General features: G+C 46.0%; 3 protein-coding genes across 4 annotated transcripts in view; 2 read left to right on the top strand and 1 right to left on the bottom strand.

Moving 5' to 3' along the window:
* LOC143139601 (E3 ubiquitin-protein ligase TRIM21-like) overlaps positions 1 to 912 on the top strand; it is a 17,852-nt gene extending 16,940 nt beyond the window's left edge. Inside the window, exons 9-10 of the mRNA XM_076300177.1 lie at positions 8 to 118; positions 483 to 912. Coding sequence (XP_076156292.1) covers positions 8 to 118; positions 483 to 866 — 495 coding nt within the window. The 3' untranslated portion in view covers positions 867 to 912. The remainder of the gene's footprint in view (positions 1 to 7; positions 119 to 482) is intronic.
* A 2,257-nt stretch (positions 913 to 3,169) lies between these two features.
* LOC143139485 (uncharacterized) lies at positions 3,170 to 25,682 on the top strand. Its single transcript, XM_076300071.1, has 11 exons — positions 3,170 to 3,480; positions 4,147 to 4,270; positions 6,628 to 6,777; positions 12,165 to 12,260; positions 12,770 to 13,003; positions 13,383 to 13,530; positions 13,655 to 14,373; positions 20,930 to 21,067; positions 21,421 to 21,655; positions 23,117 to 23,143; positions 25,135 to 25,682. The coding sequence occupies exons 1-11, from the start codon at positions 3,170 to 3,172 to the stop codon at positions 25,680 to 25,682; spliced, it is 2,730 nt and encodes a 909-aa protein (XP_076156186.1).
* LOC143139603 (DNA-directed RNA polymerase II subunit RPB11-a) lies at positions 8,159 to 10,331 on the bottom strand. 2 transcript variants are annotated; one of them, XM_076300180.1, is made up of 4 exons: positions 10,241 to 10,331; positions 9,766 to 9,855; positions 8,627 to 8,801; positions 8,159 to 8,509 (listed from the first exon to the last, which is right to left on the bottom strand). In XM_076300180.1, exons 1-4 carry the CDS (start codon positions 10,291 to 10,293, stop codon positions 8,474 to 8,476), a joined length of 354 nt encoding a protein of 117 aa, XP_076156295.1. In that variant the 5' UTR covers positions 10,294 to 10,331; the 3' UTR covers positions 8,159 to 8,473. The 2 variants fall into 2 exon arrangements, with proteins under 2 accessions (XP_076156295.1, XP_076156296.1); XM_076300181.1 differs by lacking the exon at positions 9,766 to 9,855.
* Positions 25,683 to 27,500: the final 1,818 nt, after the last annotated feature.

Genomic DNA, 27,500 nt, shown 5'->3' on the forward strand with positions numbered 1-27,500 from the left:
TAATAAGGTGCGGTGCGGAGACAAGCCCCAGAAGGTCCCCCCGAGCCCCCTGCGCTTCGACAGCTGTGCCTGCGTACTGGCCACACAGCGCTTCGCCTCAGGAAGACACTACTTCCAGGTGTGTGTGTTTGCTTGTTAATATGTGTGTGTGTGTGTGTGTGTTAATATGTATGTGTGTGTGTGTGTGTGTGTGTGTGTTAATATGTGTGTGTGTGTGTGTTAATATGTATGTGTGTGTGTGTGTGTGTGTGTTAATATGTGTGTGTGTGTTGTGTTAATATGTATATGTGTGTGTGTTAATACAGTAAGTGTGTGTGTTAATACAGTAAGTGTGTGTGTGTGTGTGTGTGTGTGTGTGTTAATATGTATGTGTGTGTGTGTGTGTGTGTTAATATGTGTGTGTGTGTTGTGTTAATACAGTAAGTGTGTGTGTTAATACAGTAAGTGTGTGTGTGTGTGTGTGTGTGTGTGTGTGTGTGCAGGTGCGCGTGGGCGGTAAGACGGGCTGGGGAGTGGGCGTGGCCAGTGAGGTGCTGCAGCGTAAGGGCGAGGTGTGTGTGTCTCCGGAGGAGGGCGTGTGGACGCTGGTGCTGAGGGCGGGGGCGGGGGCGGGGCCAGAGTACTGGGCTGCTGACCACACCCCCCAGCGCCTGACCCCGTGCGGAGAGCTGCGGACGCTGGGTGTGTTCCTGGACTACGATGGCGGCCGAGTGGAGTTCTACGACGTGGAGAACGCCGCGCTGCTCTACGCCTTCGCCCACCTCACCTTCACCGACAGGCTCCACCCCTTCTTCAGCCCCTACAACAACGATGGCGGGGGAAACTCCGCCCCTCTTGTCATCACGCCTGTCAATCACACGACATGAGTGCCAAACCTGCTGTTTACAAACAACGTTCTACTTTTACTTTAACAATGCCTGAAGTAATAACAGTGAATAAAAACATAACAAAAATGTGAACTTGTTTATGTTTTTGTGTGTTCACATATGTGTGTGTGTTCGTGTGTGTATGTGTGAATGAGAGGACATGGCAGTTCATAGAGGACAATGGGAGGAGTGTATTATATGTATGTGTGTGTGTGTCTTTAAATGTGAAAGGCGTGTGGCTTACGCCTGGGGGGCGTGTCACAGCAGCTGGTGTCACTTTTAGAGCAGTTTAGGAGGGGGCGGGGCTTAGACCTGACACCCATTCAAAGGAAAATGTTTGCCCCAGCACAGGAACCGCCCACACACACACACACACACACACACACCTCCTTTGACAAGAAGAACACACACCTTGCCCGATTTTGTCCATCGCTTTCTGAAACTGGGACCCAAGCAGGAACTATAGGTAAAACACACACGCACACACATTTTACACACGTACAGTTTACAAACACACACATACATACAAACAAACACACATTTTACAACTAACACAACACACAAATTTAAAAAAAACACAAATGCACATAAAGACGTGCACACATACACACTGACAAACACTATTTTCTCTCTCTCACACACACACACACACACACACTTTACACTCAGTAGTTGTGGACACATACATGTTCACACACACACATCTTTCACTCAGTGGACACACACCACAAAGTACAGTACTGACACACACACACACACACACACACAGTTGTAATTGCTGGCATACACACTGACATGAGCAGAAATAGAAAGCACACGCGCGTGCACACACATTTGTGCTCTGTGTGTGTGTGTGTGTGTGTGTGTGTGTGTGTGTGTGTGTATGTGTGTGTGTGTTGGGGGGGCTTACTCAGCTGTGTATGCTTCCATCTGCTGCTGAACTCAAGTGGTCCAACAGGAGTCACATTACCACACACACACACACACACACAAACACAAACAGACATATGACTTATGAGTGCAGTATACATTATGCGTACGGTATACACTCTCTGTTTAAGCGTGTGTTATACTCTCTCTCTCTCTCTCTCTGTTTAAGCGTGTGTTATACTCTCTCTCTCTCTCTCTCTGTTTAAGCGTGCGGTCTCTCTCTCTCTCTCTCTCTGTTTAAGCGTGTGTTATACTCTCTCTCTCTCTCTCTCTGTTTAAGCGTGCGGTCTCTCTCTCTCTCTCTCTCTGTTTAAGCGTGTGTTATACTCTCTCTCTCTCTCTCTCTCTCTGTTTAAGCGTGTGTTATACTCTCTCTGTTTAAGCGTGTGTTATACTCTCTCTCTCTCTCTGTTTAAGCGTGTGTTATACTCTCTCTCTCTCTCTCTGTTTAAGCGTGCGTTATACTCTCTCTCTCTCTCTCTCTCTGTTTAAGCGTGCGTTATACTCTCTCTCTCTCTCTCTCTCTGTTTAAGCGCGTTATACTCTCTCTCTCTCTCTCTCTCTGTTTAAGCGTGTGGTATACACTGTTTATTCTGGCTTTACTGGTTTACTTGTACTGAGTCAGACATGAATAAGGGGTTCCGTTTTAGTCGACTCTAAGCAGCTGTGTGTGTGTGTGTGTGTGTGTGTGTGCGTGCGTGTACGTGCGCGTGTGTGTAGAGTGTCACAGAGTGCAAAGACCTTCAAGCCAGGATCAGACAGACTGCGCTGGTCCACACACACCTGTCTCCTCACCCACACTCTTGCACTCTCACACACACACACACACACACACACACACACACACACACACACACACACACACACACACACACACACACACACTGTCTGAAGGGCAGTGGTTTAAAATAATTACATCTCTGATTCATGTGTTTGACATACTGTTATTTATATCTGTTAATACTGCCTCTACTCTGCTATACTCATCTGTTAATACTGCCTCTACTCCAATACTCATCTGCTAATATCCTCTACTCTAATACTAATCTGTTAATACTGCCTCTACTCCAATACTCATCTGCTAATATCCTCTACTCTAATACTAATCTGTTAATACTGCCTCTACTATACTCATCTGTTAATATCCTCTACTCTAATACTCATCTGTTAATACTCATCTGTTAATCCTGCTCTACTCTACTATACTCATCTGTTAATACTCATCTGTTAATACTGCCTCTACTCTACTATACTCATCAATATCATGTCCCAGTGACACTGTCTTATATGTATATATGTGTATAAGCGTAAGCAGCTAAATGACTAAATTGAAATGTAAATTGTTCTTTGTGTTGTTGTTGTTGTTTGTAGCCATGGCAACCTCTGGCAGCGCGCTGTCCGCAGACCAGTTCCAGTGCCCGATCTGTCTGGACGTGCTGTCGGAGCCGGTCAGCACGCCGTGCGGTCACAACTTCTGCAGCGGCTGCATCAAGCGCTCCTGGGACAGCACGGTGGTGTGCCAGTGTCCACTCTGCAAGGAGACCTTCTTCCGCCGCCCGGCGCTACGCGTCAACACCACGCTGCGCGAGGTGGCCGAGCTTGTCCGCACGCAGAGGGACAGTGGACACGACCTCACGCCCGCACAGCCAGGAGACGTGCCGTGCGACATGTGCAGCGGAGAGGGGTGTGTGTGTGTGTCAGTGATGCCCTGTAATGTCTGTACCCTAGAGGGGTGTGTGTGTGTGTGTGTGTGTGTGTGTGTGTGTGTGTGTGTGTGTGACACGACCTAACGCCTGCACAGCTAGGAGACGTGCCCTGCGACGTGTGCAGCGGAGAGGGGTGTGTGTGTGTGTGGTGTGTGGTGTGTGTGTGTGTGTATGTGTGTCAGTGATGCCCTGTAATGTCTGTACCCTAGAGGGGTGTGTGTGTGTGTGTGTGTGTGTGTGTCAGTGATGCCCTGTAATGTCTGTATCCTAGAGGGGTGTGTGTGTGTGTGTGTGTGTGTCAGTGATGCCCTGTAATGTCTGTACCCTAGAGGGGTGTGTGTGTGTGTCAGTGATGCCCTGTAATGTCTGTACCCTAGAGGGGTGTGTGTGTGTGTGTCAGTGATGTCCTGTAATGTCTGTACCCTAGAGGGGTGTGTGTGTGCTTGTGTTGTGTGTCTGGTGGGTGGTGCCCTGTAATGTCTGTAGTATAGAGTATGTGTGTGTGTGTGTGCGTGTTGGTCACTAGTATATGATCATTGGAGAATATACAGTACATTGATTTAGTATCAAACAGTTATTGCACTCAGTTGGGGCTTTGAACCTCTAAAGTGTGTGTGTGTTCACTGATGACCTTTGACCCCCAGGGGCAGCCGTCTCCGCGCCCTCAAGTCCTGCCTGGACTGCGGCACGTCGTTCTGCGCGCTGCACCTGGAGCTCCACCAGAGGGCGCCGGCGCTGCAGAGGCACGTGCTCAGTGAGCCGCTACAGGTCAGGGGTCAGGGGTCACCACACCACGGGTCACCCTTATATGTGTGCGCCGGTTATTTATGCTGCTGCTGTTGGCCGGTTGCAACGTACTCCTCATATCACTCCTCATATCACTCCTCATATCTCATATCACTCCTCATATCACTCCTCATATCACTCCTCATATCGCTCCTCATATTGCTCCTCATATCTCATATCACTCCTCACTCCTCATATCACTCATCACTCCTCATATCACTCCTCACTCCTCATATCACTCCTCATATCACTCCTCATATCACTCCTCATATCTCATATCACTCATCATATCTCATATCACTCCTCATATCACTCCTCATATCACTCCTCATATGACTCATCACTCCTCATATCACTCCTCACTCCTCATATCACTCCTCATATCACTCCTCATATCACTCCTCATATCACTCCTCACTCCTCATATCACTCCTCATATCACTCCTCATATCACTCCTCATATCTCATATCACTCCTCACTCCTCATATTGCTCCTCATATCTCATATCACTCCTCATATCACTCCTCATATCACTCCTCATATCACTCCTCATATCACTCCTCACTCCTCATATCACTCCTCACTCCTCATATCACTCCTCATATCTCATATCACTCCTCACTCCTCATATCACTCCTCATATCACTCCTCACTCCTCATATCACTCCTCACTCCTCACTCCTCATATCGCTCCTCACTCCTCATATCTCATATCACTCCTCACTCCTCATATTACTCCTCATATTACTCCTCATATTGCTCCTCATATCGCTCCTCATATCACTCCTCATATCTCATATCACTCCTCATATCACTCCTCATATCACTCCTCACTCCTCATATCACTCCTCATATCACTCCTCATATCACTCCTCACTCCTCATATCTCATATCACTCCTCATATCACTCCTCATATCACTCCTCACTCCACATATCGCTTCTCGCTGCCTCGCCATCCATCTACCAATGTGTGTTGAGGCGGGAGCCATACACATTACCATGGCAACGATGATCTCTACCAATCAAAGACTTTTACTCTTAAGGATTTCTGGTAGTGAGGTGCTTTTCCGTGAAACCACAAGGTTGATGTCATATAAACTAGTATCACAATCGCTTCATCATCACATAGCTGGCCATCACAAAGTCTATCTTGGACAGTTATGATTTTATGGCTTATAATCAAATTCTTAATGGAGAAAATGAGAAATTGGATTCTTATTTCTGGAATCGGAGTGGGCAGTGACTGTTGAACTGCTGAAATGAGCGTTGAACAGCTTGGATTCTTACTTCTGGAATCGGAGTGGGCAGTGACTGTTGAACTGCTGAAATGAGCGTTGAACAGCTTGGATTCTTATTTCTGGAATCGGAGTGGGCAGTGACTGTTGAACTGCTGAAATGAGCGTTGAACAGCTGAATTGGATTCTTACTTCTGGAATCGGAGTGGGCAGTGACTGTTGAACTGCTGAAATGAGCGTTGAACAGCTGAATTGGATTCTTACTTCTGGAATCGGAGTGGGCAGTGACTGTTGAACTGCTGAAATGAGCGTTGAACAGCTGAATTGGATTCTTACTTCTGGAATCGGAGTGGGCAGTGACTGTTGAACTGCTGAAATGAGCGTTGAACAGCTGAATTGGATTCTTACTTCTGGAATCGGAGTGGGCAGTGACTGTTGAACTCTATGACAGGAAAAAACCACATTGTAATGTATATGAGTGTTTTTTCATCAATTCTCAAAACATTTTTTTATTTTCCTCCACGTAAATAGTGTTGAATAATACATTTTTTATGCAATTTATCTACCTTCAAATCTAAAATAGCATCCATGGCCATCGCTTGAGTAATGTTTAAAGTGTTTAAGGCTTTATAGCACAACATTTTTGCAGCTAATCATTACACTCCATTCACTTGCCCATAAGAGTTAGTCGTACCATTATGGCAGCTACATCGACGCATTCCACCTAATAGAACTTAGCGAACGTCTACATCTAAGAGAACTTAGCGAATGTCTACGTGTATCTAACAGAACTTAGCTAAAGTCTACGTGTATCTAATAGAACTTAGCGAAAGTCTACGTGTATGTAATAGAACTTAGCGAACGTCTATGTGTGTGTGTGTGTGTGTCTGTGTGTACGTGTGTGTGGAACGTCTACGTGTATGGCAGCTACATTGACACATTCCACCTAACAGAACTTTGCGAACTTCTACACGTGTGTCTGTTTTTCGAACGTCTACGGCGTGTGTCTGTGTGTCGAACGTCTATGTGAATGGTATGAAACCTACTGCCATTGATGTTTCTGAAATGTTCCTGTGTGATACCTTCCCATAATGCATTGCAGGACCTGGAGGGGCGCGTGTGCCAGAAGCACCGGCGGCCGCTGGAGCTGTTCTGCAGGGACGACCACACGTGTGTGTGCCAGTTCTGCACCGAGGGAGAACACAAGAACCACAGCACGGTTCCCCTGGAGGAGGAGGGCAAGGACAGGAAGGTCAGAGACCTCTGTGTGTGTGTGTAGTGTGTGTGTATAGTGTGTGTGTGTTGTGTGTATGTGGGTGTGGAGGAGAGGCCAAAGACAGGAAGGTCAGAGACCTGTGTGTGTGTGTGTGTATAGTGTGTATGTGTGTGTATAGTGTGTGTGTGTGTATGTATGTTTGTGTGTGTATGTATGTGTGTAGTGTGTATAGTGTGTGTGTGTATGTAGATTACATTGCTGCTTCAATCCGGTCACCAATTCATGCATTGCACGATCTTGCTGTGCGTGCAATACAATGTGTGTGTGTGTGTTGTGTGTATGTGGGTGTGGAGAGGCCAAAGACAGGAAGGTCAGAACCCCATGTCATCATCATAATAACATCATCCTTATAATGATATAATACAGTATACCTTCCACCTCCTCAGCCCTATAGAATATATACATCATCCTCATAATGGTATTATACACTATACCTTTCACCTCCTTAACCCTATAGAATATATACTGTGTCTTTTGCCAACATAACCCTATATGTTATAATGCTATAAGCACAGATGAGGAAACTGTTGACTGGTATAAATATAATACAGAAAAACTCATTGGACCAATAGTCAATAATTCTATAAAACATGAATAAGAGGAAACCTTCAATATCAGGGCACACAACCCAGACATACAGAGCAGGAGCAGGAGTCCAGGGTTGGAGAACGAGGAAGGCCAGGGAGTAAAGATGTGTGTGTGTGTGTGTGTGTGTGTGTTTGTGCAGGGAGTAAAGGTGGGTGCTACCCTGACATCATGGGCCTCTCTCTGTCTGTGTGTGTGTGTGTGTGTGTGTGTGTGCAGGGAGTAAAGATGGGTGCTACCCTGACATCATGGGCCTCTCTGTGTGTGTGTGTGTGTGTGTGTGTGTGTGTGTGTGTGTGTGTGTGCAGGGAGTAAAGATGGGTGCTACCCTGACATCATGGGCCTCTCTCTGTGTGTGTGTGTGTGTGTGTGTGCAGGGAGTAAAGGTGGGTGCTACCCTGACATCATGGGCCTCTCTCTGTGTGTGTGTGTGTGTGTGTGTGTGTGTGTGTGTGTGTGCAGGGAGTAAAGGTGGGTTTGTAGATATGAAGGCAGAAATGGAGGGAGCAGATCTGATATCCGTGGAGCAGCAACTGCCAAAGCTCCATTAGCCCTCTGAGCCGTAAGCATTCACAGACATCAGCAACAGGACAGCCTCGGAGAGCTTTCCACTGGGGTTGGCAAGCGAGCACCTTCCTCCCTTGTGTATGTGTGTGTGTGTGTGTGTGTGTGTGTGTGTGTGTGTGTGTGTGCTGCATTGAATTAGGCCCATGACGCCTCCAGAGGGCTCAACAGTGTCTGCCGCCCCCAACAAACAAACAAACAAACAAAGTGTCTTTATTTATCTATTTATTATATAAAAAACAAACTTGGGTATATAGCATATTTACAGGTGTTGAAAAATACATTATTTTCCATTCCGTGCATGATGGTGGTTTTAGAAACCTGGTTCCTGTAGCCACACACACACACACACACACACACACACACACACACACACACACACACACACACACACACACACACACACACACACAGGGATGGCGGGAGTTGCGCTGGAGGGGAGGGTTGGCTCAAGAACCTCGTCTATGTCGGTGTGTGTGTGTGTGTGTGTGTGTGCATGAGAGAGAGCGAGTGTGTGAATGTTTTACTCAATCCCCTCCTGCTTCTCACGAATGGCCACCTGAAACAGAGAACACATTCCAATTCAGCAAGAGGTGCGACTTGGGAAACTAGGGGACTGAGTGTGTGTTTGTGTGTGTGTGTGAGAGTGTGTGTGTGAGAGTGAGAGTGTGTGTACCTTAAACCTCTCCTCCAGTAGGGAGAGCTCGCTGATGAGGTCAGTGATGGCGTTGGTGAACGCCTCCTGGGGGCTGTAATCTGGAGTGGTCTGGACCCGGATCACGATCTTGTGTTCTAGAGGGTGCGGAACCTTGTAACCCGCAAATAGAACCTGCGGGTCCTTTAACAGCTGTCTGAGAGAGAGAACAGCTCCATTAGTCATCAGGAGAACCCACACAGAGTTCACCGCTCAGTAGAACCCACACATAGTTCACCCCTCAGTAGAACCCACACAGAGTTCACCGCTCAGTAGAACCCACACATAGTTCACCCCTCAGTAAAACCCACACAGAGTTCACCGCTCAGTAGAACCCACACATAGTTCACCCCTCAGTAGAACCCACTCATAGTTCACCCCTCAGTAGAACCCACACAGAGTTCACCGCTCAGTAGAACCCTCAGTAGAACCCACACAGAGTTCACCCCTCAGTAGAACCCACAGGTCTCTCATCGTCATCACTAGACACAACAAACTCTACCCAGCATCTGAATGATTAAACTCGTCTCCAGCAACAATGCTGATGCACACACACTAACACTGATGCACAAGTGTTACTGGGATAAGTAGCTTGTGGTAAGTATGAATGATAAGTGTATGAATGATAAGTGTATGAATGTTAAGTATGAATGCCAAATACTAAGTATGCAAGGTTGAGGTTGTCATGAATTCTAGTACAGTCTCCATGCAAGACGCGGATAGCATTTTCTTCTCAGTAGCCTACGAGCTTTCAGGCAGCAGTACCGTTTAGCGCAGATGTCTGTAACGCAGGTATTGTTGGGATGTCAGTTTGAGAGTGTGTGTGTGTGTGTGTGTGTGTGTGTGTGTGTGTGTGTGTGAGAGAGAGAGAGAGAGAGAGAGAGAGAGAGAGAGGGGACGCAGGTATTGTTGGGATGTCAGTTTGAGTGTGTGTGTGTGTGTGTGTGTGTGTGTGTGTGAGAGAGAGAGAGAAAGGACGCAGATGTTGGGATGTTGGGATGTCAGTTTGAGTGTGTGTGTGTGTGAGAGAGAGGACGCAGGTGTTGTTGGGATGTCAGTTTGAGTGTGTCTGTGTGTGTGTGTGAGAGAGAGAGGACACAGGTGTTGTTTGGATGTCTTACTGTCGGATGATGTTGCCCAGCGTGTGGTCCTCTTTGTTGAGGGTGAACAGACACGCGTTCGGGACCTTGGTGTCCTTCACGATCGTAATCCTACCCGACACAAGCAAAAATAACAGTGACGTCATGTGTAGCGCTATGGTGCAGAGACGGGAGGGGGCTACATTCGACACATTTTACTAGCTGTTTACAAACAGTAGATTTGTACATTCTGCTGATAACTTGCGATTTAAGTCTTAATCCGCTGTGCAAGTATGAATAGTTGATTATGCTATTTAATATAACGTTTGACAGAAATATCACAAATTATACAACAACATTTAGATGCAGGAGCACACTATGCTAACTTCGCTAGCCAACAGACAAAAACGTCTGGCAATAGATAATTTACCGACCAGAAACCGCTCGATTATATGTTTCCTATCTTTACCCTATAAGACCCGTCTATAGTGATTGCGTTGACCTTCCTTTCACTTACTTCTTTTCTCCATCGTACAACAAAAATGATTCGAATGCTGGTGGCGCGTTCATCTTTGCTTGTGGAGGGTTCTTGACCTTACCGGAAGCACAAAAAATACCCGGAAGTTTTAACTTTCCGGCCTAGAGCAGTTTGTAAAGTAAGAGTCACAATCCAGTCACCCACCTTACAGTGGTTGTTTGACTTCAGGTTTCTTTCTACACGGGTAGAAACATTTCTAAATCATGTAAATTAAAAACAAATCATGTCCCTTTTCACCATATACTTTAACCAATGATCTATAAAGTGTTCTTTATAGATCAGTGACTTTAACCCTCCTGTTATCCTTGGGGTCAATTTGACCCCAAGCAAAGTTTAACATCATAAAATATATGGTTCACTTTTTTTTTTGCTTCATGTTTCATGACTTTTCTACAATTGAAGGGTACAACAGAGTTAGCATGAAATTTGTACAATAATATGTTTTCAATGTCCTATACAAATATTTTGTACATTGATGTTCCTTGGGGTCAGTTTGACCCCAGCTGTATGAAACATAGGATACATGAATATTTGACACATTATGGATATTATTATTTGAATAGTATGAGAACATATTGTTATTATCATTATTACATACACACAGGGTGCGATTTGTAGGGGGGGATGGTGAGGATTTCCCCCCCTCTGGTTTTCCTATCCCTACCTCTGCTAAATTATTTTTATCGTCGGGGGGGACAACATTTATCCCCATCTGCCCCTCATATTGATTAATGCTACTTCATATTAAGCGCTGCAACGTGAGAACAGTCTAGTAGGCTAGCCTACATAATAATCTGACATCAGAAACGCACCGTCACCGTCAGCACTGATGCTGCTGACACAGTGGCTGCGTGATAACTTAATTTGGCCTTGATCGTGCAGGACATTTCAGAATGTCGAGTGTGTAATCCATCATAAATGGCTAGGTTCAATGGAAAAGTTAGCTGGACAAATGAAAGAAAACGAGAAGGATTCAGTGAAGCATAATAATGTTTTAGAACCTTCAAAATTAGAAAACTGATGCAACTGAGATGGAGGACAACTGCACGTAGAGTAGAACGTAGGCCTATTGTCCGAAGGAACTTACATTAAATGAGGTAACTTACATTGCTGAATATCACAAAAAGTGTTGCAGAAATTGCTTGGCATCGCTTATTCAATGGCTCTCTACCGAAACACCTGTAGTTTGCGGAGGACAAACGAGAAAGCACTCGTTTGATAAATCAGCCAGTAGTAGACAAATAACTTTTAGAAATAATCTGTACTGCAAAAACGAATGTTGGTGGGTATTTAAACTATCTAGCAGGTGTTTTAACAGCTGCAAGAAATAGAAGCTTGGTCTTTATGTTCTGGTTCGTAAATTATTTTCATAAAACTTCAAGTTGCCCTATAACTTTACTCTCCAAACTCTTCACTGCACTGTAGGCAATTAACTGACAGTAGATAGGCTATTTATTTTCTGTAGGCTACAATAAACACATTTATTTTTTCAACTTTTGCAATATTACGCACTTGGCTACTGAACGCAAATCAGCAGGAGAGAATGCACGTAGCCTACGCAGCGTGTAGCGCAATGTGTAGGCTATTTGGTTACCAACTAACACTGTTAGCCAATTCACTATACTTAAGACTTCAGTGCCATCATATACAACGTTTTTTTACACAACAAATACAGAAAGGATGGAGGCAGCAAAAGTAGAGAAGTCATTTCAGATGGGTCAAGAACAAGGTGAATTTGTATGCTTGTCAAAACGTAGTCTTACCCTGCATTAGAGGAGCTGATCATCATACCGATTCATCATGCTGAATGAATAGTGAAGTGGGGTCAGGGATGATGGTCTCTATGGCGACGACAGACAACAGCTTTCTGTGTGTGTGTGTGTGTGTGTGTGTGTGTCCACAGAGCCTGCTGAACCAGACACAGGTGGATCTGAAGAGCATGATCCAGGAGAGACAGGAGAAGATCTCAGAGATCAAACAATCCGTGGAGCTTAGCCGAGTAACTACACACACACACACACACACTCATGCACATACACACACACACTCACACACTCACGCACATACACACACACACAAAAACACACACACACACACACACTCATGCACATACACAAACACATACACACACTTACGCACATACACACACACATGCACACACTCACGCACATACACACACACACACACACATACACACACTTACGTACATACAACACACACACAGAAACACACTCCCATAAGAACTGAGTATTCTGCTTATTGAGTTATATTATGAAGACCTGCTGCTCCCTGTGGACATAAATAAATGGTTAATATGTGTGTGTGTGTGTGTGCGTGTGTGTGTGCGTGTGTGTGTGCGTTCGTGTGTGTGTGTGTGTGTGTGTGCGTGTGTGCGCGCGCGCGTGTGTGTGCGTGTGTGTGTGTGTGTGCGTGCGTGTGTGTGTGTGCGTGTGTGTGTGTGTGCGTGTGTGTGTGTGCGTGTGTGTGTGTGCGTGTGTGTGTGTGTAGGTGTCGGCGGAGGCGGAGGCGGCCTCCATCTCGGAGCTGTTCTCTGTGCTGGTGCTGGCACTGGAGCGTAGCCGTGGTAACCTGCAGGGGGCGCTGGAGGCTCGGCAGCAGGCGGTGGAGACGCAGGCCAACGCCCTGACCGCTCAGCTGGAGCGGGAGATACACACCCTGCAGAGCCGACACACACAACTGGAGGAGCTCACACACACACACGACCATCTCCACCTGCTGCAGGTACCCCCACACACACACACAAACACACACACACACACACACACACACGACCATCTCCACCTGCTGCAGGAACACACACACACACACACTCACACACACGGCCATAAACACACACACACACACACACACGACCATCTCCACCTGCTGCAGGTACCCACACACACACACACACACAAACACACACCCTGCAGAGCCGACACACACACGACCACCTCCATCTGCTCCTCCGTTGTTACGCACCTTAAATCAGTAGGCAAAGACCCACTACTACGCACACACACTACTACACACACACACACACACATGTGTGTGTGTGTGTGTTTAATGTCTCTCTCGTTGTGTTGTGTGTGTGTGTGTGTGTGTGTGTGTGTGTGTGCAGGTGTATGCGTCCATGTGTGTGTTGCCTCCCTGCAGGTCTTGGTCTCTGGTGAGTGTGTGGTCCTATCAGGACGTCAATTCGCTGCGTCCACTTGTGTCCAGGCTGGAGGGACTTATCACTCAGGAGATGGATGACCTGCACGAGACGCGTGAGTCTCACACACACAAAGATTTGCATTTATTCATTTATCAGACACTGTTGTCCAAAGTGACTTTCATATGTCGAATATTGTACATGCACGACTTACGTGGATACGACACGTATAACCTCAGTCCCAGAGCCCACAGAGCCCTACTGCCCAGTGCCCCTACTGCCCAGTGCCCCTACTGCCCAGTGCCCCTACTGCCCAGTGCCCTACTGCCCAGTGCCCCTACTACCCCTACTGCCCAGTGCCCCTACTGCCCCTACTGCCCAGTGCCCCTACTGCCCCTACTGCCCAGTGTCCCTACTGCCCCTACTGCCCAGTGCCCCTACTGCCTACTGCCCCTACTGCCCAGTGCCCCTACTGCCCAGTGCCCCTACTGCCCCTACTGCCCAGTGCCCCTACTGCCCAGTGCCCCTACTGCCCCTACTGCCCCTGCTGCCCCTACTGCCCAGTGCCCCTACTGCCCCTATTGCCCAGTGCCCCTACTGCCCTTACTGCCCAGTGCCCCTACTGCCCAGTGCCCCTACTGCCCCTACTGCCCAGTGCCCCTACTGCCTACTGCCCCTACTGCCCAGTGCCCCTACTGCCCAGTGCCCCTACTGCCCAGTGCCCCTACTGTCCCTACTGTCCAGTGCCCCTACTACCCCTACTGCCCCGTGCCCCTTCTACCCCTACTGCCCAGTGCCCCTACTGCCCCTACTGCCCAGTGCCCTTACTGCCCCTACTGCCCCTACTGCTCAGGTCCCCTACTGCCCAGTGCCCCTACTGCCCCTACTGCCCAGTGCCCCTACTGCCCAGTGCCCCTACTGCCCCTACTTCCCAGGATTGCCTTCCGCCGCCCTGTATGTAGCTTGGTCTTGTAGAATATAATCTGCTATAGTGCTCTATGTTGCAGTGCCCGGTGCCCAGTGCTGTATGTAGCCAGGGCCGGCAGATGGCATGAGCATTCTGGGCAACAGCGTGGCGAGCTATAGGCTACAATATTGAAAACACACTGATTGTCAAATAATGCCACAGAGGTCGTTAAGGACAAACTCGGAGGACAAGCAAACCCAGAGCCGTATAGCAATACATTGAAAGAAAGACGCAAGGAGGTTGAAAATGGTTAACTTTTGGCAGAGAAAAGCAGACGGAAATTCCCCTGTGTGGTACAGGAGACATTTCATTTTTTTGTGATATGTCCGTTCAAGGCAGTGACGGACTGGACGGTCTGGCATTTGGGCAGATGCCAGAAGGGCCGCGGCCCCTAGTGGGCCGGCCAATCACGGAGCGGCATGCTTGTCGGGTTTGCGCGGCCCATTTATCGTAAAGACGGTTTTACAATATCTCTCGGCCCACTATCAAGCATCAATAGTGTTACATGGCTTCGAATAAGCCATTTATCTCTAACTCCCTTTTCCTCCATGGTAGGAACCTGATCAGTATTTATACCAGACATGAGTCTCTACACTATAGTCATGGTGACCCTCAATATTTACATCAGTCTACATTCTTTTGTAACCTTATTCAATCAAATTATTTAAAAGTGCATTGTTTGAAATTGGAATACAATAAATATGCTGCCTGTATCTTTTATTTTATTATTGGTTTACAAAAGTTAGGTTACATGAAGCAATGACTTCTGGGAATTTCAAAACCGAATGCGTCTACTTCCTTCAGCACGGGGAATTGCCGATCTAGCATGCCTTGATCCTCGGAATTTTCCCCTTATAAAAGCTAATAAACTGCCCCCAAATGCACTTCGAAACATAAGAGAATGTCTGCTTAAATTCAGTGAAGGTGCTACGGTTGAAAATCTACAGTCGGAATTGACATATCTCGCCACGCACTGGGACAGCCTGAAAAAGTCTCCTCTAAACGAGTATACAGTCAAAGCGTCGGACTTTGATGATGCCGCGGAGATATAGGAAGATACAGAAATAAACCTGGTGAGCAAGAAATGTGCTACCTGAAAGAATTGTGCAATCTGTTGCTATTTCATTCTCCAGCAGTTAAACCTCTTTACCTGTGCCTACAACTATATATGGTTAGCAAATGAATTCCTACTAACACTGTCATGTACTCAAGTGGCATACAAACGGAGTTTTTCCACTCCTAAATTCATCTTTATGCTGATGGCGACAGAGAAAGAGGTCCTATAATGGATGCTGATGAGCAAGCTCCTTCGCACCTTGTTCTGCATGACGTTAATTAAGACACGTTTGTGGAGCGGCTGCTCTGATGGGTTTCCCGTTTACCAACAAAACTAGGCCTACATTCGCGCGCAGCCGTGGGGCAGAAGACGCTTGGTGCCACAGTGTTATAAACTTGACTTAAATAGTCGGCTGCTGTAAGCTACAATCGGAATTTTTTATATACCCCTGGTCCCCTGTTGTCTCAATGATAATAACATCTCATTTCAGGCTATATTTCAGAGTTTGCCGTTCGATCATTTGCATTAACATGGTATTTTGTCATTTTTGGCGAAGACATGCATTCCTTTATGGATATTGAACATTCTCTAACCATCGTGATTTCGAATTGGTGCAGTTTTCAGCACAAAAACTCATTTTGTTATTTTCATGGAGAGCACTATTCTATGCTGTTCTATACATGGATTTCTATGGAACGTCACGAAAACATGCGTGCGCAACCAAGAGGCAGAAAGCACCACAGAACAGCATAGATCAATGCAAAAGAGCAAAATAATAAAATGAGTTTTTGTGCTGAAAACTGCACCAATTCGAAATCACGATGGCTAGAGAATGTTAAATATGTTCAATATCCCTAACGGAATGCATGTCTTCGCCAAAAATGACAAAATACGATGTTATATTAATAATCCAAATGAACGTCAAACTTAACTATAGTCTGAAATGAGATGTTATTATCATTGAGACAACAGGGGTATACAAAAAAATCAGATTGTAGCTTACAGCAGCCGACTATTTAGGTTAAGTTTATAACGTTGTGGATGGCCACCAAGCGTCTTCTGCCTCTCGGCTGAGCGCGCATCTAGTTTTGTTGGTAAACGGGAAACCCGTGTATGGTGCTTTCTGCCTCTTGCGCACGCATGATTTCGTGACGTTGCATAGAAATCCATGTAGCCTATTCCAGGCTATTCTTTTTTCATTTTCATATTTCATATTTTTGGAGTTGTGCATTGATATATCCATGTTCTTGGTTCAGTCTTTATGCATATTAAAGTTAGAGTTCATCACCAATGGGGCTACAAACGTGTTATGTCCGTGCATGTGAAGTTATATCTGTGTGTTGCGGGCACTTGCACGCGCATGCATGTGCGTCCCCATGTGGGCCGCTGGTTGGTGAAAATGCCAGGGCCGTTTTTTAATCCCAGTCCGTCACTGGTTCAAGGCTAAAAATGTTTAAAACGCCAATAAAGTAACATTAGGCAGGCCTAGGTACTCATTTGGATACGAAGCATGCATTATGAAGCTACGAAGTTATGCCACAAATGTTATCTTCATGCTCAAGAGGAAAAACTCAAGTCATGTACTGTAGGCTAAATAACATAGGGTAGTGACGTTAACAAAGTGTTTTTATCATATTCCTCAGCATATCATTTTAATGAGAGACTTATGATCGATCCATGAGAACGGAGGCTAACGTTAGCCTACATTTCACGCAAATGACAATATGCAGGGTAGCCTAAAGTTAAAGTTGACACTCCATTTGAGTTGTTTGTTTTAAGAAAGAAGACATGGGCTTGCAAGTAACGTTATTGCATAGGCCTACTATAAGGTAGCCTAGCTTATAGCTAATCCGTCATAGGCTCCTGTCCTGTCAGTTAACATCCAGCACAATGCATTTTGTGCATTGTAACGTTATTTCAGTCAATCGTTCAATGTGTGGCCAGCATAGGCTACTTTATCAAAGTAATTATCCTCTGACCTCAGGGGGAAATGATTGTCTACCCCTGTCATTATGTACCCTTTGAGTAGGTAATGTTCTCACTAAATCTAAACTAATTGTTTGTGCAGTCGAAGCCCTAGTTCTAACGTCAACATTAGCTTAAGCCTAACCTAACTTTACAGTGACTGGCCACATGTTTAGCCTACCTTCCGTAAAATCCGTTGCTTTTTCATAGGTAAATCCGCTACACCTCTAGATGAAAACAATCCAGACTCGGATATATTTTGGCAATATGTTTTTATTCTTCATCTTATATCAAGTTCAGCCAGCTTGTTTTCTATGCGCTGTTAGGGACCTGAAACCGGTCTATTGTTTGGGTAAGTAGCTGATATTACCCCAATGTATGTTATAGTGCTGCATTGTATATTGTATGTTTGGGTGATTAACTGATTTGTCCTCCTGGATTTCACAGAGCTGAAGAGGGTGCAGCAGTTTACAGGTATGTACAGGATCTACATCCCCCTGCTGCTCTCCCAACCTCCTCCTACCTGCTAACCTGCCAACGCTACCCGTGCTAATCCACTGCTCTCCCAACAGCACTCCTACCTGCTAACCTGCTAACGCTACCCGTGCTAATCCACTGCTCTCCCAACAGCGTTCCTACCTGCTAACCTGCTAACGCTACCCGTGCTAATCCACTGCTCTCCCAACAGCACTCCTACCTGCTAACCTGCTAACGCTACCCGTGCTAATCCACTGCTCTCCCAACAGCACTCCTACCTGCTAACCTGCTAACGCTACCCATGCTAATCCACTGCTCTCCAAAAACAGCGCTCCTACCTGCTAACGCTACCCATGCTAATCCAATGCTCTCACAACAGCGATCCTACCTGCTAACGCTACCCATGCTAATCCACTACTCTCACAACAGCGCTCCTACCTGGTAACCTGCTAACGCTACCCGTGCTAATCCACTGCTCTCCCAACAGCACTCCTACCTGCTAACGCTACCTGTGCTAGTCCACTGCTCTCCCAACAGCGTTCCTACCTGCTAACCTGCTAACGCTACCCGTGCTAATCCACTGCTCTCCCAACCTCCTCCTACCTGCTAACCTACTAACGCTACCCGTGCTAATCCACTGCTCTCCCAACAGCACTCCTACCTGCTGAAACATTTCCTATAGTTTCTTACCTATATATTTGCCCTGATGCACTCGTTGACGCAGACACACGCACTCGCTTTGGACTCCTTTCATTGCTGCTGCTGTTATATTAGCCTACAGAGCAACTAGGACAGGCGCGTGTAACTACAAAGTGGGGTCTGGCTCTGTGGTTGTGCGGCAGTTGCTAGGCAATAATGTAAACTCTATTTTCGCTGACAATCACCAAAAAGCATACCTTTTATGTCTGTGTACGTAGGCTACACAAGATTTGATGTACGATAAACACTGCCAAGAACAAAACCGTCTGACTGTACAGTACGGGGGGCGCATGCGTGAGTGCTGACCCTCGGCAGTGGTGTGTTTGTCTGTGTTTGTCTACTTTGTAAGTTTGTAAACCTACGACAGGTTATAATACGAGAAAATCATGCTTGACAGTATGTTGATCAAGATCGCAACACTTATCTGGACCCTAACAATAATCTGGGACATTGTAAACGACCCGCTTATTTACAAAATGTGTGCTTTTGGTTATAGCCTGCATGCAGTGTTACAGTAGGCCATTTCTGTAAAACAAACGAATTTATTTGCGAAACTTTATGCAGTAGAACTACACGCGGTAGGCATGCAGGACATAATGTTTGCGCAGGAGAGAGAATGAGAATAAGAGCGCAAGCACGCACGCAACCACCAAGGATTAGAACAGGATAAGATTTGAAGGCCATGGACATACATCTTTCTTTCGAAAACAGAAATGGTGAGGCAAGGTAGGCAAGATACATTGCTGGTCAAAACGTTAGCGCAAGAACTGGTTTATAATGCTGAATGAAGCACAAAGCTTTACTACGTCCACTGTTTAAAGTCACAAACACAACGAACTAAGGTAACTTTTATGCATGCGCGAACCTATACATACCGGTAGATATGGCTGTGTAGTCTGTGCCATAACATTTATTCCTGCAGGCTGCCCGTTTTGGCTGTCATACTTTTAAATGGCTTCACAAGAAGTAGGCCTAGACCATAACTTGTACTACTGTCATCTTCTTTAACAACTTTTCCCAATATTTCCCATAGCCTATATCGCTTTTCCTGAAGGGGTGTCTTTATTATTTTAACTCGCGTCTTGCTTGTTGCTACTGTTGACTTTACTGTATTGATCCTTTACTGTATTGATGCTAGCCTTCTCGTGATATTTTAAGTAGGCTTATTTGTAGAAAATATATATTAAATTGATTTTAACTGACCCGCCCGCAAATGACCCGAATATCATTAAAATATTTTGTTTATGACTCATAACCGCGGGTGACCGCGGTCATCCGCGGGCGACCGCTTAATTTCGGGCAGACCGCGCAACACTGATATGTGCCGGGTCCAGACTTCAAACTCGCTGCAGACAGCATTGCTGCTAGTTATAACAAGGCGCTGCGTCACTCAGTTGATGACCCTGTCTTCCTTCTGGGAGACTTTAACAGATGTGATGTCTCTGCACACCTACCAAATTTGGAACAATATGTTACATGCACGACAAGACTGAACAGAACTCTAGATTTATGTTATGGGAATGTGGAAGGTGCCTACGCTTCCCGGTCCCGCCCACCTCTGGGGCTGTCAGATCACAACGTCATTCACCTCCTTCCAAAGTACCGTCAATCACTGAAGAGGGCTAAACCTACTGTATTTCACTGTGAGGCCCGGACAGACAGCTTGGTGGACATGCTGAGGGGCTGTTTTGAGGCAACGGAATGGGATCTGTTTTTAAGAGACCAGGACTGTCAGAGCAATCATGAATTATTAAATGACACCAAAATTACATTAACTTCTGTGTGGATTCAGTAATTGGAACTAAATAAATTAAAATCTATCCAAATAATAAACCGTGGGTCAGTAAGGAACTCAAACATCATCTAAATCTGAAGAAAAGAGCCTTCATACAGGGTGACTTGCAAAAAACAAAGGAGATGACCAAGGAAGTTAGACGGCTAATCAAAAAAGCCCAATTGGACTATAAGGACAAGGTTGAGGAGAAACTGAAGACTGGTAATGCTAGAGATGCATGGAGAGGGCTAAACAAAATGATGGGTACGGAGAAGAGACAGACCTCTCATTGTGACGACCCTGTCCAACTAGCAAATAGTCTGAACATATTCTACTCCAGATTTGACAAATATGATTTTCAAAGTGAGTGTGACGCTGTCTGCTCTGGACTGACCTCTGACCCAATGATTATTCAGGAGGATAAAGTGATCTCCATACTGCAAAGGGTTAACCCTCACAAAGCCCCTGGTCCAGACGGGCTCAAAGGGTGGGTATTAAAGGAATGTGCAGCCCAACTGGGACCAACTATCACCAAAGTGTTCCAGCTGTTCCTGAACTCCAACTTTTACCCCCAGGCCTGGAAGACAGCGACCATCATACCTGTACCAAAAACCTCCCACGCTGAAATGAATAATGACTTCAGACCCATTGCTCTTACACCCATCCTCAGCAAATGTATGGAGCGCCTCATACGCAATGAACTGACCCACCAGGTAGCAGGATCACTGGACCCCAGGCAATTTGCCTACCAAACCAACAGAGGGGTGGAGGACGCCACACTCACCCTCCTGAACAGCATCCACAGTCATCTGGACAAACCCAACACTCATGCTCGCATTCTTGGATGCATGGATTTCTCCTCAGCCTTCAACACGTTCAGCCTCACCTCCTCCTAGGACGCCTTCGTGACCTGGAAGTCAGTGGTGGCCTGGTCCTCCTCATCAGGGAATTTTTGAGAGACCGACCCCAGCGAGTCTGTATTAAGAACTGCCTCTCTGACTCTCTTGTCCTGAATACAGGTGTATTATCCCCTTTGCTTTTCTCCATATACACAAACGAAATACAGTGCAACAGCAGTGCCCTCTCCCTCATTAAGTATGCAGATGACATGGCCTTAATTGCCTGCCTTCGGGACTCAAACAGCTCTCCCTACCTGCAATACATCAACACCCTGACTTCATGGTTCGACAGCAGCTTCCTAGATCTCAACATCGCCAAGACCAAGGAGATGTGGCTAGGAAGCAGCAGAAGAGGAGGTAGCAAAGACTCTGTGCCCACCTTCAAGCCAATCAGCATGAAGGGTCAGGAAGTGGAGCTGGTCACTCAATTCAAATATCTCGGAACAATAATAGATCACCAGTTACAATTTCAAAACCATGTGGACTACATATTCAAAAAAGGGAGACAGTGCCTGGCCCTTCTGAGGAAACTCAGGAGCCTCAACAGCAGCCAGCGCACAATGACCATGGTCTACAAATCACTGACCGAGAGTGTGCTGACGTTCAACATTGTGTCATGGTATGGGCATGTCAAACAAAAGAACACACTGGCACAAATAGTCAACCAGGGTGGAAAGATCATTGGACATAAACAACATCAACTCTCACACCTGTATTCACAGATTTTATTAAAAAAGGCATTACAGGTTTATCAAGATCCAACTCATCCCCTCCACTGTGCTTTCCAGCTGCTGCCATCAGGACGGAGACTTGCAGTCCCAATGGCAAGGAAGAATGGTTACAAGCGGTCATTCATTCCATCAGCCGTGACCATCCTTAACAAAGAACTGCCCATAGTCAGATAAATGTATATGGCACATTATGTATTTTACTCATTATTATTTATATCTTTTAACTCTTCTCTGGAGCAAACTGGACTGATTTCATAGTTTTTACCTATATATTATGTTTATCTATTTATTGTGCATAGTGTTGTCTGTGATGTGTGTGTGTGTGTGTGCTTCTTGTATGTCTTTATGCCACTGTCAAAGACAATTTTCCATTTTATGTAAGTTTTATGGACATTAAAGAAGTCTAAGTCTAAGTTTGAAACTAGCAGAAATTATAATCAGAAGTTAATTTTCACCAAAAACTGGGACAATTTGTGTCCCGGGAAATATTATTAATTATTGGGACAGTCACTCAAAAAAGAGAACAATCCCAGGAAATCCAGTGCATGTGGCAACCCTAATAGCGCTCCCCCATGCTGACCTGCTAACGCTACCTGTGCTAACCCCCTGCTCTCCCAATAGCACTCCTGCTGACCTGCTAACGCTACCCGTGCTAACCCCCTGCTCTCCCAATAGCACTCCTGCTGACCTGCTAACGCTACCCGTGCTAACCCGCTGCTCTCCCAATAGCGCTCCTGCATGCTGACCTGCTAACGCTACCTGTGCTAACCCGCTGCTCTCCCAATAGCACTCCTGCATGCTGACCTGTTAACTTACCCAGATCTGCCCCACTTCCTCTGGGCTAACTTTCTTTTATTAGGTGTATCACTTCCTCTGGGGTAACTTACCCAGATCTGCCCCTCAGTAAAGCCATCAGATATCATGTGAAAACCTTCAGCTGGTTAACCATGAGCTGGGGGCAGGGGGCGTGGGGGCGTGTGTGTGTGTGTGTGTGTGTGTGTGTGTGTGCCGGAGCACATAGACACACTGCAGTATGCACCACAGCTGGTCTGCTCACCTGCCTGTCTCTACCTTTTGTGTGTGTGTGTGTGTGTAATAACCCTGTTGTGTTTTCTTTTGTGTGTTTCCACAGAGCTCAGCAAAGTCCAGCAGTATGCAGGTAATGTGGCATCACACACACACACACACACACACACCATGCGTGACAGCCTGTGACGTCCCAGCACCATATACCATGAGGCCTGTTACGTCACTTCTGGCTGGTACGCACCAAAGTGCAATAAGCACACACGCAAAAAACATTCAAAACACAATTTAAACCAAGTAATTGCAAAACATCTGTTATTCAACAAAAAAATCATACAAACCAAATTTGGTGTGGTTTGTATTCATGTTCCATGGTGCTGGTGTATTCATGTTCCATGGTGCTGGTGTATTCATGTTCCATGGTGCTGGTGTAGTTTGTATTCATGTTCCATGGTGCTGGTGTATTCATGTTCCATGGTGCTGGTGTAGTTTGTATTCATGTTCCATGGTGCTGGTGTAGTTTGTATTCATGTTCCATGGTGTCACTCCCTGATGTGAGTCGCTACCGGATGTGAGTCGCGCATGCATCACTTTGCTACTTTGCGACTACCTGTGCTGTTAGCCACAGAATAATGACATTAGCCTACACAGCAGTAATGTATTATTTAGCGTAAGGCATCACATTTTCACGGCATGATCTCTAATGTCAGTTCTAGATTAGAGGCTGAAGTAGCCTGCTAGCGAGAGACTTCTGTAATATCAATAAAAATTGACCTACATAACGAAGTTTGTTAACTGCTGGCAAGTAAGTAAGCAATCAAGCACAACAAAGGCTGTCACTTGAATGGCGTTTGCTAACGTTAGCAATCAAACAATCTTAGATAGCTAAAACGTTTTTGAAACAGAAAAGTGAATTATTTTATAGATTTCAGTCGGATCCCTTGGCGTTATGCCGTAAAACCTATCAATCTGAGCATGCGTGACTCACATCGGGTAGCGACTCACATCGGGGAGTGACACATGGTGCTGGTGTATTCATGTTCCATGGTGCTGGTGTAATCATGTTCCATGGTGCTGGTGTATTCATGTTCCATGGTGCTGGTGTAGTTTGTATTCATGTTCCATGGTGCTGGTGTAATCATGTTCCATGGTGCTGGTGTAGTTTGTATTCATGTTCCATGGTGCTGGTGTATTCATGTTCCATGGTGCTGGTGTATTCATGTTCCATGGTGCTGGTGTAGTTTGTATTCATGTTCCATGGTGCTGTTGTGGTTTGTAATCATGTTCTGTGGTGCTGGTGTAGTTTGAAATCATGTTCTACGGTGTGGTTTGTAGTATTAGTAAAGTAAAGTAAAGTATACTTTATTGTCCCCAAGAGGAAGTTTGTCTTGGGCTTCACGACCACTGCATCACAGACATACACAGCTCATACATAGGCAATTAAAAAACAACAGTCACACATACAGCCCCACACAACCACAATTACAACAAAAGACAACTCAGTCAGAGCTGCACACTGGAAAATACAAATTAAAGTCGCGTGATACCGCGTGATCCCACGCGCGGACCGCGAGTGAAGCTGGCCAAGTCGAAGCACTGCCCACTGTAGGTAGCCAGCTACCTATCATTGAGCATCTTTATAGCAGTTGGAATAAAGGAGTTTTTGTATTTATTTAATCTGCAGTTTAGTACTCTAAAGCGTCTACCTGAGGGTAGGAGGGCAAACTCCTCGTACAGGATGTGTGTGGGGTCTTCTACAATTTTCAGTGCCTCCCTGAGGACTGACTTTTCATAGAGTACCTGCATGTAGCCCTGGTCTGGGCCATGATGCTGGTGTAGTTTGTATTCATGTTCCATGGTGCTGGTGTAATCATGTTCCATGGTGCTGGTGTAGTTTGTATTCATGTTCCATGGTGCTGGTGTATTCATGTTCCATGGTGCTGGTGTAGTTTGTATTCATGTTCCATGGTGCTGGTGTAGTTTGTATTCATGTTCCATGGTGCTGGTGTAGTTTGTATTCATGTTCCATGGTGTGGTTTGTAGTCATGTTCCATGGTGTGGTTTGTATTCATGTTCCATGGTGTGGTTTGTGTTCTCATGTTCTCATGTTCTCATGCCCCCTAGTGGACGTGACGCTGGACGTGGACTCGGCGAACGCGTTCCTGCAGCTGTCAGAAGACCGGAGGCAGGTGTGCTGTGGGCAGCGTCGTCAGAAGCTGCAGGACGTGGGGGCAGGGCGTTTCGACCGGGCGGCTTGCGTGCTGGGCAGCGAAGCCTTTGCCCAGCGCTTCTACTTCCAGGTCGCGGTCGGCAGCAAGAGCAGCTGGGACGTGGGCGTGGCTAGCGAAGCGGTGACCCGGAAGGGAAAGGTCAAGGCCACGCCGGAGACAGGCTACTGGACGGTGGCTCTGAGACGAGGGGCGGGGCTTGTGGCCAAGGAAACCAATCCCGTCCCCCTCGCCGCCGGGGCGGGGCTTCAGATGGTGGGCGTGTTCGTGGACTACCCAAGGGGCGTGGTCAGCTTCTATGATGTCACGAGCATGTCCCACCTCTACTCATTCACTGGCCAGCGCTTCACGGGCAGGCTCCGCCCCCTCCTTAGCCCAGGCCAGAGGGAGAAGGGCAGAAACTCCGCCGCCTTAGTCATCTCTGTTGATCGCCCAATCACATGAGCCCATGCCACCTCCTCTGCAGACTGTCCAATCAGAGGCTCCTTTTTAGCCCTGACATCATTAGTGCATGTTCATTGCTATGACAACCTAGTTACCGCATTGCTATGACAACCTAGTTACCGCATTGCTATGACACATCAGCATATAGATATTAGCAACCTAGTTACCGCATTGCTATGACAACCTAGTTACCGCATTGCTATGACACATCAGCATATTGATATTAACAACCTAGTTACCGCATTGCTATGACACATGACATCAGCATATACAGTAGATATTAGAAACCTGGTTACCGCATTGTCCGTCGAGTTCTTTTAGATGCCATACGTCAATGTGGCCACTATACTGGTGGGGGCAGCACCTTACTGTCTATGGGCAGGTGTCATAGGAGAATATTACAAGCTGTTTTATTGGCAAAGGGAGGCTTAAGAAGGTATTACAAGCAGCTAATATTTATTTCTTTATGAGATTTTCCTTTTTCTCAAAATAAATAAAAGGTTGAATTTTTCCTAATTTTTTCATTGTGAGGTTACAATAAATCACCAACAGATCATTTTTTAAACCTGTTTTTAGTCAACTTTAGCAGAGGTGCCAATGATTCTGGAGGGTACTGTCTATGGGCAGCATTGCCAGCAATCAGAGACACCTGTCTGATTTCAAATCAGAGACGCCTGTTTCCAGAGACACCTGTCTGATTTCAAATCAGAGACGCCTGTTTCCAGAGACACCTGTCTGATTTCAAATCAGAGACGTCTGTTTCCAGAGATACCTGTCTGATTTCAAATCTGTCCTTGCAGGAAGCGATTACATCAACGTTTTTTGGTATATCCAGTTTTAAATATTTTTTTCCGAAGTGTTTACAACTTAGTGTTAACTAATAATTGTTGCAAACTGGACTACAAACAAAATATTAGTGCATTCCTGGATCTACATCCTTATGCATGCTTCCTGCCAGGACTTTTACGGGATTTTCCCAAATCACGGAAGAAACGTCGAGGCCGCAGTATAGTAGCAGATAATCAGGCAAGTCTTATTTAAATAAACTCCTGGTGCACTTACAAACTTTCTAATGCCTCATTATTGGACTAAAGGTCATAGTTGTACTACTGCAGAAGTTTCGTACCATTCAGGGCATTATTAGTGGGGTAATTTACGAGATAAAAGTTGGGTCCATCACGACTGCAGAACGTCATGAGTTTCTGACAGCGCTACTCTACCAGGGTTTGACCAAGGGAAAAAAGGTTCTGGGAGGGTGTTTGGCTCGGGGTCATGGTGCAAAGGACCCTAGGGTGAAATTACTCCGAACCATCGCTTTAATTGTGGATTTGATCTGATTCTCCAGCATATTAAAGTGACGCATGGGTTTGTAGGAAATATGTTTTTTTCTTTTACTAAACGCCTCCATTTCATGATGTCATGATATGAAACACACACCTGTTGTTCCCCCTAGCCTGTGTGTGTGTGTGTGTGTTTGTGAGAATATTTATATTTAGAGTTAGGGTTTGCGCCACACTGCTAGATTCATAAGGAGAATGTTTAAATTCAGGGTTAGGGGTTAGGGCCCAGAATGAGAATAATGCGCCAAGGCGTGAGTGAGGTTGCAACACATCATGTTTTATTCAGGGTTAGGGGTTAGGGCCCAGAATGAGAATAATGCGCCAAGGCGTGAGTGAGGTTGCAACACATCATGTTTTATTCAGCTGTTCAGTTTGAACCCAAAACAGTGACACAAACAAACAACACTGTGCACATAGCACCAGCAGGAGGCAGCAGAGAGAGGAGGAGGAGAGAGAGGAGGAGGAGGGGAGGAGGAGA

This window comes from Alosa pseudoharengus, unplaced genomic scaffold, assembly GCF_046254945.1.
Source record: "Alosa pseudoharengus isolate Yale_2024_CS ecotype anadromous, Long Island Sound unplaced genomic scaffold, YU_APseudo_1.1 YU_APseudo_1.1_scf_22, whole genome shotgun sequence".
Taxonomy (NCBI): Eukaryota; Metazoa; Chordata; class Actinopteri; order Clupeiformes; family Clupeidae; genus Alosa; species Alosa pseudoharengus.